The sequence below is a fragment of the Panulirus ornatus genome, chromosome 1 (genome assembly GCF_036320965.1).
Source record: "Panulirus ornatus isolate Po-2019 chromosome 1, ASM3632096v1, whole genome shotgun sequence".
In the NCBI taxonomy this organism is placed as follows: Eukaryota; Metazoa; Arthropoda; class Malacostraca; order Decapoda; family Palinuridae; genus Panulirus; species Panulirus ornatus.
In genome coordinates, this window is record NC_092224.1 from 25,099,634 (window position 1) to 25,111,848 (window position 12,215).

At 45.1% G+C, this 12,215-nt stretch overlaps 1 protein-coding gene across 1 annotated transcript in view; it reads left to right on the forward strand.

The window, feature by feature from the left end:
• Positions 1-12,215, forward strand: part of LOC139764693 (thyroid transcription factor 1-like) — a 99,296-nt gene that overhangs the window by 83,449 nt on the left and 3,632 nt on the right. Inside the window, exons 4-5 of the mRNA XM_071691606.1 lie at positions 7,915-8,004; positions 11,844-12,215. The exon at positions 11,844-12,215 is cut by the window's right edge and continues 3,632 nt beyond it. Of these exons, the coding sequence (XP_071547707.1) occupies positions 7,915-8,004; positions 11,844-12,170 (417 nt within the window). The 3' untranslated portion in view covers positions 12,171-12,215. The remainder of the gene's footprint in view (positions 1-7,914; positions 8,005-11,843) is intronic.

Below are 12,215 nucleotides of genomic sequence, written 5' to 3' on the forward strand. Positions count from 1 at the left end.
GTCAGACGTGAGCGATATCTTCGAAAACCATGTTGAGCATCGTATATCAAGTGGTGATCCTCTGAATGGTTTACGATCTTATCACGAATGATGGTTTCCATGAGTTTACCAACTACAAACGTTAAGCTAATTGGACGATACTTCCCCTGGCAGCGATTTATTGCCTTTTTCTGAATGTCGCTGATACGTTGGGAAATTGTCCTTCCTCTGGAACATTTCCCGTAGCGAGTGACTTTTTGAAAAGAGCAGCTCATGGGTTTGACTGTCTCATCTTTCGTCTCCTCCTCTGTCTTCCTCTGTCTCTCTCTGTCTTCGTTTTATTTACTTTCATACCTTTTATCGTTGACTGTACATCTTTTTTTCTATTTATTTCATTATGCTGCAAAACGTTTTCACCGATTAGAAGTGGAACTGGATTTGGGACATAAGTTGTATTTTTCCTAAACAATGATATCATTAACATCTCTCCACCATTACCAGCATTTTACTCTACCATAACCAGAATTTTCCTTACCATTACCGAAATTTCTCTCCACCATAATAAAACCTTCATCACCGCCAATGATATTTTCCCCCACCATTACCAATATTTCCCCAACGTTACAGATATTTTCCCCATCAGTATTAATATTTCCCCAACATTACAGATATTTTCCCCACCATAACTGATACTTCTCTTTCCGTACCATTACTTGGGAATATCAACCTTCGAATCTTGGTTTATCATCTAAGTGAATTTGCATTCGTTCTCCCCTGCCTGCCTGCCTGCCTGCCAGCGTGTCATCTGTCCAAATGTTTGATTATGAATTATCCATTGTTAATTTATCGTGTTTGTTTGTTTGTCTTTCCCGGCGCGTGTTTGGTTACATACATGCCATTCCCGCGCTGGTCTCTTGGCTTGCTTCGCATTCTCTTATGGATGGGTTGGTGCGTTGCTTTTACGTGGAGCCTGTTCAGATTTTGTGAGGATGTTGTATCTGTCTATTTCTATGTTGGCTGAGACGATACGGGCAGAGGAATACACTTCTCAAGGTTATCTTATCTGTGTCATATGTGAATATACCCTAGCCTAGACCATATACCCAGATCATGAACCAACCCTTAGGAATGATGAACAGCTGGGTTGACTGTGGGCCAACTGCTGAGGCTAAGATTCGAACCTAGGCAGGGTCGACTCCGGGCGGCCTGAGAATGAGTCACAATAAGCAACATCAACCGGTCCTCATGAATGTGTTTGTACTCACGCTGGTGAGCGTATGATGGAAGTACTCAGCCACCTTTCATGACATCCGGGTATAACGGAAACTGTTTCTCTTGTAAGTTACGTGAGTACTTACTCATTTTTGTAAGTAGCGTATGTATTTACTCAATTCTTGTGAGTAACGTGGGCACATAACCATCTCTGTGAGCAGCTCGGTTACATACTCATCCTTGTGAGTAACATGGATACATACCCGCCCTTGAGCATGACGCTCGTACCTCTGAGTATGACGGTATGACCCTTCAACTACAACACCTCAAGGGGTCAGGTTAAAGGCCAGGCCAGCAATCCCAAGGGTTGTGCTGTCAAGGGTTGTACCGTGCTAATCACCTTGTTAGGTCCGCTAAGTATAACAATTCGGTATCCTTGAGATATATGTTTATCTATCCATATCTTTATTTTGCACATCTGTCCTGCACTGATCGTGTCGTTGCCTTCCTTGTGTCACTGCATCACAGGTGCATGATGCAGTGACACTTGCAGAGCAACGGATGATGAGTTGTTAGTACCGGCGGTGTCACAGTGGGCCTGGTACACCTCTGTGGGTAGAGTGGCACCTCAGTGGTGCTGTACTGGGTTAGGTCGCACCTCAGTTTTGTTGCAGTGGACGGAAGGCATCCAGTGGTCTTGCAGTGGGCTGGCATGTCACATGTGTTGAGGGGTGTTGCCAGGGGTGGGGCGCATCACACGTGTCTGGGGGGCAAGTCACACTTGCTTGAGGGAGGAGGAGGAGGAGGAGGAGGAGGAGGAGGAGGAGGAGGAGGAGGAGGAGGAGGAGGAGGGTAGGGTGAGGGAGGGAAGGTTGCATTCGGTGGTGTGCAACATGTGGTCGCCAGGAGACCTAACGGTGCAGCAGATGAGGCGGCGTCTTTGTCAGGTCGGCAGATCAAAGCTGGCACGGGACGTTGTCACGCGGTGGATTAAGATTGCAATTGGTCCGGAACCTTTGTCATCGGGATTGTCTCTGCTGTGGTAGAGATCTGGGGGCCCCAGCCACCAGGGATCAGACTGCAATATCGGCGGGAGGAGGAGAGGCCGTCCCCAGCTCTTGAGGGGGGGGCGTCCCGACGCTCAGAGACAACACCTTGCACGCCCACGACACGGCTGAGGGCGCTACAAGGGATTGTGGCCGGGTCATTAGTGGGGACAAGTGGCGGCTGGAGGACGGTACACTTTGATGACTCGCTCTGGGACACCCCCCCGGCGGAGATTGGCAGCGGTGTGGCCGTCGGTTCCTGAAGGAGGGTCGCCTTCGTCCTCTGCCATTCCGCTGCTGGGGGTGAGGTCTGTGGTGAATCCTCTGCCACATCTACCATTTTCGTCAGCGAACACGATTTGTTGAGATCAGGTTTACAAGGTCATCCAAGGCCAGGGTTTATCCAACTCCAGGAACAAACCTGTTATTCCTTGGCTTCTGTTGAATCCAGCGTACGTGGAAGCCTCGCCAGGACGTAGTCACTGCCTTGCACTTAAAGATCCAGACTTGTCTACCTGTCTCAACCGAAGCGTCTCACGGCGGTAAAGGTTCATCTCAGACTTCAGAATCGCAGCGCAATGATCTCTCAGACAGGCGACAGCAGTGTGGTGGGAGGACGGGAGGACGACCTCAAGCACAAGACGTTGTGAATGGGATCTAACAAGCGGGAACCCTCGCCAGTTACTCGTATTTCTTCAGATGTTATCCTGAATAATTCACGTTTCATGAAGAACGCAGACAGGCATGGGTTGTGGCAAAACCCTTGTCTGAACAGTTTATTTCTTATTTCTTTTCGCTGCTGATTAACATCTTTGTGGCTGTGACTCATCAAAACTACCGTCTGATACGAAAAGCCCGAAAAAGATACCGATAAACAGATAAGATGTAACGACATGAGGATAATGTCAGTTCTTATTGTCCTGAGATACGATCTTACGATCTGACGATAGGATAACATTAAGAGCTTCCGTGGAATGTTTTCCTAATCCTTTGGTTAGTTTCAGAAAGATGCAGATGAAAGATATTGAGTCGTACAGCCGGGACGCTGGGTCATAAGTTCTCCGTGGAAGCTGCCAAGAAAATTAGAAATATAATTTCAAAAAGAAAAAAAACTGTGATGTGGAGGTCATTCCAGCACTATAAGAAGATATTTCATGAATGTTGTGCAAACACACATAGACACACACAGACACAGGCAGACAGACAGACAGACAGACAGACAGACAGACAGACACAGACACACACACACACACACACACACACACACACACACACAATTACAAACATGTAACTGCTAATAGAAAATAAGCAGCAGGAACCTGTGTGTGAAAGGGACTTTTCAGTCGACAACATCCCCAACCTGTCGCCAGCGTTCCACCGCGGGTGAATGGTTGAAACAAACTGTGATGGAATAGGTTACAACTGCGTTGGAGTTCATGGACGGGGAAATATTCAGCAAGCTAGTCACGTCCTACATTAGGCCGATACCGCAATACTCTTCTCAAGTTTGGTCACTTGGCACTTCATGAAGAACAAAGAACTAATAAAGAACGTTCACAGGAGAGCGAAAAAAAGATGGGTGACAGGGAAGGGTTAGAGTCCGTCCTTCAAGATGTCCACGATGAAACGAAGAGTAAGAAGTGATCTGATCACAAATTTTCAGTTTTTTGAGCCCGTTCTTCAAAATATGCAAGGATAGGAAGAATCCAAAGGCTATAACTAGAAACTTGTTGGAAAAGATGAATAGAAGTCCTTTTGTAGGATATGAATATTGGATGAATGGAAGAAAATGAGTAAGAGAGTTGTGAATGTGGAGAGCCTTTAAAAGCATAAAGATATATACGATGGTGAAGAAAGTACAAGAGATTGATCCTCGTGAGTGTGGAACGCCCTCCCACTGTACCGTACAAGCAGGTAATTATACACAGACAGGTAGTTGGCGGAATATGACTACCATTTTCCCCAGTTTGCTACGCACAGTAACCTGACGTGTTGCCAGAGTCTAAGTGCGCTAGGATTGTAGAGGAGAAGCTGCGAGATAGTTTCCATACTGGACTTGTGGTTCGACAAGGCTACTTCCTGTCTCCTGCATCACTCATCCTTTGACTGAATGGAGTTATATGGAGGCTGGGTGACGGGCATGGCAGCAGTAGGACGGGTGGACAATCTGCTGAAAGAGTGATGTGTGTGGAGGATGTGGGCAAGGTGGCCGACAGTAAGGAGGAAGTTGACAACAGGGTGAATATGTTTCGTGATGGAGAGGAGAGTACTGGGCTGAGGACAGGCAGAGGCAGAAGAACAGTGGTACAAGCAAGGAGACCCCGTGTGTTCCACGAAGACAATGAGAATATTACCAGTCTTCAGCTGGAGCTGGTAAGTGTGTCGGTATATGATCTGTGATAACTCCTGATTAACAACCTGGTTCGGGAGGGTGACAGACGACTTGGGTGTCAGCAGTATGACCAGCCTCCTCCCTGACGACGGTCCTGACGTCAAGAAATTCGTCCAGAGACACTAAGTTCCATGCTTATAATACCATTGCTAACCAACCTTGACTCAAGGCGCGTCACCCACACGTTGGTGGCGTACGTGGTCCAATGTCATAAGTCTCAGTAATTGTAATTCGTAAATTATTAACTCATGTAAATTTTCCTTCTTTCTGAAAAATATGACGGATGCGTTGATTTGGATAAAGATATGCAACCGAGTGTTCAGAGATGCTTTCGTGTTAAACATGGTCAGTCATAGAGATGAACAAGAAAATTCGTGCATGAGTGACACGGTAAGACCTGGGCAGTGCTTTCCAGTAATGCTCCCCAACTGCACCGTGCCTGAGCTCGCTATCTGCACGGTGTCTGACCTATACATACGCACGGTGTCTGAGCTTTCCGTCAGCACTGTGTCTGACCTCTCCCTACGCACGGTGTCTAAGTTCTCTATCCGCACGATCTCTAAGTTTGTCACCTGAGGTGGAAGATATCAGTCGAGGAAATTATAAAAAAGAATTGAACTTGACCCTTGTTTATTACTCTCCGGCTTTGAGCATAACGGTGCGACCCTTGAGTACGATGACCTGGTCTTTAACATAACCAGGTCATCATACCCAAGGATCTTACTGTCGTGCTCCAGGGTCTCAATAATATAGATCTTCTTCAGTTACTCCTAGATCGCTGTGTTTGATCCCCCAGCTGATCACCCCCCCACGAGAACAGCAGCGTTCGTCGTCAGTCGAACTACTGTCCCTACTACTCCTTGGAATGTCCATACCAGTCCTCCTCACTCTCTCTGACAGTATTTAGTGTATGTAGAAGTCAGCCTCGTCCAAGACCCCACTTTCGCTCCCAGCGCCCAGGTCTTCCCTTGTCCTCTATTCACAGTTCCAAATACCATATCTTACCGCGACCTTCACAAGCATCGCTCTCAGGGAATTGATTCCATTATGTCTCGTTTGTCTGAACCCAAACCATCTCACTCTATACTTGACCGCCTGTCAGAACAACACGGTTCATGTCTTACGTATCATCCTTACATTCATCATCATTTATTCCTTTATTCCTTACGGTTCCCTTTTGCAGAACTGTCCACAAACATATTTTCCTTTCTACAAGTAACATGCAGCTTTATGAACTCCTAAGATAGAGTAAGACAAGATGTATAGAGCGTAAGGCTATACCCTCTCTCTATGGTAGTGATATTAAGATATATATCATCATCTACCTGTCATCGTGTCCATCTATCATTGCTACCTTCCTTTCATCTTCTATTTCACTGAGGCTGTGGTCACATACAGAAGTCCACGTTGAGGTCAGGCCTTGACTTAAATATGAAAAGAATTAAGGAGGTGGACAAATATAAGGAGAGGATAAAAACAGTATCTTTCATCACTGAAGGAATACGAAAATCTGCCTCTTTAAGAGAGACAGGTCGTGGTTGCTGGGAGAGAGCCATATGAGAGAAGTTGTCCCAGAGCTCAGCGTTATCACAACGACCCACCCTTGAGTTGCCAGCGGCCATCCAGTATGAATGTGAAGCGTTGATTTATAACTCACGCTTATATATCCTCTGTGTAAAGCTACCTGGTTTGAACTCACCATAACTACCGCTAGTGTTTCAATTATCTCCGTCACAACTATCAATGCCTAGATAGTGGCGGAGACACATCAACAACCAGGTTTCGGGGGCAAAGGCTAAAGAAATATCTGTAGGCGAGGGAACGTCGTCAAGTAGCAAAGGCCTAGTGGGGTCAAGTTGCGAGGTCAGACTGGGAGAGCTGGTGCGTCAGACTGTGTTAGACTCGACACGTGTATGAGACGTACTGTATATATATATATATATATATATATATATATATATATATATATATATATATATATATATATATATATATATATATATATATATATATATAGAGAGAGAGAGAGAGAGAGAGAGAGAGGTTTTTAGAACATGATTGCGAGGAAGACTTTGAGAGTTAGCGAGCGCTTGATGTGGAAGCTAAGCGTACCAAAAGGTGCCACCACATATTGTGACTGTCACTGTCACAGTACTGGGATGATCATGTTGACCCTCTTCGCTATATTGACGGTGACTGAGGATGGAGAGGGACTGGAAGATGAGTCTGTTGATCGTTGCAGTGACGAAGCATCCATGGTGAACCAACCAACTTGTTTTCTTTGTTTTTTTTTTTTTTTTTTTGCTTCGATCAACTTACATCGCTTATTTCATTTCCTTCCATTCTTCCCCTCTTTATTCATTCAGATGGTATTATCTTTCTTTTGCAGGGTAGGGGTTGGGAGACGTTAGTATGGTGGCCATATCAAAAGAAATTATTTGGAAATGCGCGAACGCACGCGCATTCGTATACACACACACACACACACACACACACACACACACACACACACACACACACACATACATACACAAACACACACACACACACACTCACACACGCACAAACACACACACACGCTCACACACACACACACACACACACACACACACACACACACACACACACACACACACACTCATACACACACACATACACACACACACACACACACACACACACACACACACACACACTCACACACACACACACACACTCATACACACACACACACACACACACACACACACACACACACACACACACACTCATACACACACACACACACACACACACACACACACACACACACACACACACACACATACACAAGAAGACCCAAAATATACACACAGACACAGGTTTCCTTGGTGCAGTGCTCAGCGTCGCTGACCATGATTCATGCACGAGCCCGCCCGGATTCGAATCCTGGGCGCGGCTGACGGCCCACAGACAACCCAGCTGATCATCCTTCCCTTAGAATTAGTCTATGAATACGCAACTGGCTTAAGTTGGGGAATGGGATGTATACATAATACAAGGTCAAGAGATGGGGGCACACGAGAGTACGTAAAACACTCCCCGTAACACACAAGCAATAACCACTGATACCAACACACACACACACACACACACACACACACACACACACACACACACACACACACACACACACACACACACACACACACACACACACACACACACACACACACACATACACACACACATACACACACTTCGTTATATCATATCAGTGGTATTAACGACCTCGTCCACCCACAGGTGAAGATATGGTTCCAGAACCACCGGTATAAGATGAAACGGGCGGCCAAGGAGAAGGCCATGTCCGAGCAGACCTCCTCCTCCAACCAGGTGAGACGCGTCCTAACTGCTCCTCCTTGTGGCTTAACTACCCTTTGTAACCTGACTGCTCCTTGTGGCCTAATTATCCATTGTAGCCTAGTTACTTCTTGTGGCTTAACTACCCTTTCCAACTTAACTACCACTTGCAGCTTAACTACCTCTTGTGGCCTAGCTATCCCTTTTGGCCTAACTGCTCCTTGTAGTGTAACTGTTGGCCTAACTGTCACCATAACAAGCATCGTACTCAACCCCATGACGAAGACTGTAAGTGACTGACGCATCACTTAAATTTATCAGTATAACTGGCATAAAGTGTAGTTATCACCATTACGAATTGTCATATGGTAGTTACAGTCTCACCACTTACCTATATTACTGTAACTATAATATGTTCAGTGACAAGCAAGGCTTTTAATAACACGTGCTTATAACTCATGCTTACGGCTGCTGTAACTCAACGATCAATAGTGTATTAACGATTACCGTAATAACTACTAATGTTATTACTACCACAATAGTCATTAGTAATATAAGTACCATTAGTGATGTAACTATCATGATAGTTATCGTTATAATAGCTATCGTTAGTGCTTTAACTGTCACCTTAAGTACCATTAAGAGTATAGCTTTTACCATAAGTACGAATCTATATAATCCATCAATTATAACTACCAGCATGTCTACAGAGAATATTGTAAAGACACCCATACCTACTACCGTACCTGCTAACTGCAATACAACTGTTCATCATACCTACTGTGGCTGTTATAACTATCTCTACAACTGTTGTTGTAACAACGAGGAGCATTATAACTACCATCGTACCCATATTCACTACCACAAATACTACTAACTAGACCCTATTTACAACTGCTACCATAATCAACACAACAGACGCTCCATAACCACGTTCACAACTCTTCGCATTATTATAATTTTTCTAACGTGGCGAAAGATGGATGATTATCAGTGCTTATACACCAGGTCATGAGAAGAAAGATCATGAGGAGCAAGTGTTTTGGAAGCAGCTGAGTCAGTGGGTCAGCAGTTTTGATGCACGAGACCAGGTATTAGTGATGGACGATTGAAATGCGATGGTGAGTAATGTGGCAGTTGAGGGTGTAATTAGCGGGTTATGGGGTGATCAGTAAAATGAATGGAAATGGTGAACAGCTTGTGGAGCTGTGTGCTGAAAAAGGACTGGTGATTGGAAATACTTGGTATAAAAAGAGGGACATGCAAAAATGTAAGTATATGAGTAGGAAAGATAGTCAACGGGCAGTATTGGATTACACAGATGGACTGGATTTGTAGTTGGCATTTATGGATGTGGGTGGAGAAGACATATGAGATGGTTGATAAAGATGCTACGTGGAGGGTCTTAAGAACATATGATGTGGGCGGTAAGCTGATAGAAGCAGTGAGAAGTTTCTATGAAGGGTGTAAGGCGTGCGTACGAGTAAGAAGAGAGGAGAGTGAATGGTTTCCAGTGAATGTCGCACCAATTGATAGGCGTGTAAAAGAGAGAATTTTGGATGTGAAGGTGCTGAAAGGGGCAGCTAATGAATGAGAAAAGAGGGACGTTTGGGCGGTACTTACAGAGAAGGAATGCAAATGACTGGGAGATATATAAGAGAAAGCGGCAGGTGGTCAAGAGAGAGGTGCAGGGGTTGATAAAGAGAGCAAATGAGTGCTGGGGTGTGCGAGTATCAGTAGACTTCAAGGCAAATAAGATGTTTTGGAAGGAGGTTAATAATGTGATAAAAGCACGAGAACAATTGGGAGCATCGGTGAATGGGGTAAAGTGGTAACAGTTAGTGATGAAGTGAGGAGAAGGTGTCAATTCTTTAGAGTACTATTGAATGCATTTAATGTGGGTTGGTAAAGTGAGAGAGGCATGGAGAGTGTTTTGGTGAAAATAGAGGCGATGAAAGCCTTGTGTAAGGTGAAATGTGGCAAGGGGGCTTGAGTAGATTGTATTGCAATTGAATTTCTTAAGGCGGAGGGTAACTGTGTTATTGATTGGTTGGTTAAGATTTTCAATGTATGTATAGATCATGAGTGGGCCTAAGAATTGATTCAGATGTTGTTTGCTGATGATGCAGCATTGTTGGCAGACTCGAGTGAGAAAATGCAGAAGCTGATGACGAAATTTGGAAGAGTGTGTGAAAGGAGGAAGCTGAGGGTAAATGTGACTAAAAGCAAGGGTTGAGGGACAGGTTATTTGATGTCTGAGTTTGAATGGAGAAACAATTGGAGGAGTGAAATGTGTTAGACACCTGGGATTGGACATGGCAGCTTATGGAATCATGGAAGAGGAAGTGATTCATAGGATGGGTTAGGGGGCGAAAGTTCTGGGAGACTGAAGATTATGCAGAAAGAAAGATCTGTTATCTAAGTCAAAAATGTGTATGTTTGAAGGAACAGTAGTCCCAACGATAATGCATGGATATAAGGCATGGATTATAGATGAGGATGTTCGGGAGAGGGCAGATGTGTTGGAAATGAAATGTTCGAGGAGAATATGTGGTATGAGATGGTTTGATCGAGTAAGCAATAAAAAGGCAAGGTAGAGGTGCAGTCAATGAAAAGAGTGTGGTTGAGAACTGAAGAGGATGTGCTGAAATAGTTTGGACATATAGAGAGAGTGAGCGTGGAAAGGTTGACAAATAGGATATATGCGGCAGAAGCGGAGGAACAAATAGTGTGATGGGTAGACAAAATTGGAGATGGAAGGGTGGAATGAAAAAAATATTGAGCGATCAAGGCCTAAACATGCAGGAGGATGAAAGGCATGCACAGGATAGAGTGTACTGGAACGATGTGGTTTACAGGGGTCGATGTGCTGCTAGTGTACTGAACCAGGGCATGTGGAGTGGTAGGGGTAAACCATGGAAAGGTCTTTGGAGCCTGGTTGTTGCTAAGGAGCTGTGTATTGCACATGACAGCTAGAGAACGGGTGTGAGGGAATGTGGCCTTTCTTCGTCTGTTCCTGGTGCTACCACATGAGCGCGGAAAATGGTGATCAAGTACGAAAAAAGGTAGTTCAACTTCTATCAGATCTAGAACAGTATTAGTCTGCAACACCATATCGAATGAAAACAGAGGTAACTCTAAAGACCATATCTTAAAGAAAAGCTAATTCGTACCAGTCTTTTTAAGGCGCTACATAAAACGAAGGGATAATTCTCCTAAACTGACCAAAGAAGCTTAGTTCAGTGTCATAATTCTGCATACCTCCTTTGCTAACACTTTATTCCCCTGGATTCCTTAGGGATGCTTTATCTGATCGTCCTTCTTGTGTTGGACTTTACTCACGTACAGCCATTGTGCATCCCCCTCGCCTCTGTAAAGCGCCTTCGTCTTTCATCCCTTTCTCCTCTCTCTTTCTTTGTCTTGGTCTGTCTAGATGTGTCTACCTTTTCATTTCAATTTGATTCTCTCGGTCTGTCTGTCTGCATATCTCCTCTCTCTTTCTTTGTCTCTGTCTGTCTGCATGTCTCCTCCCTCTTGTATATATATATATATATATATATATATATATATATATATATATATATATATATATGAGAGAGAGAGAGAGAGAGAGAGAGAGAGAGAGAGAGAGAGAGAGAGAGAGAGAGAGAGAGAGAGAGAGAGAGAGAGAGAGAGAGTAGGGGAAATATTTGTCCAAAATCTTTACATCACATCATTAGAGGTATTATTGTATCCTTAACGATTATGGTAATAAGACCAGCATTATCATGCAGCAGCACATAGCCATTAACTCTGTCCTTCCAGTAGAGCAGATGATGCCTCGATTCTGCTTCGTGTTGCTCATGACTGATGGTTTTCCCTTTGGTTTCCAGAGCGCCACGTCGCCTCGTCGCATCTCCGTGCCAGTCTTGGTCAAGGAGGAGAACGCCACCAAAGGTTCCTCGTCGTCCTCAGGCGCTGCGGGCGAGAGCAAGCTAGGCCAACATCGAGACACGTCCTCCACATCGTCCTCCAACCTGGCGGGGTCCAACACTTCCAGCCTCCTACCGGCACATCTCACTTGCGACTCTGCGGGCGCCCTCGACCCCTTCCGTAGTCAGGGGTCCGCCACGCCCGTCAGCGCTGCAGCCTTCCCGTCGATGACCCCGCTACACCACAACGTTAACAACGCCTACCTCCACCACCAGCGCGCGTGGTAAGGGTCAGGAGGGACCCCCTCACACTCACCGGGGGTATGGTAGGAT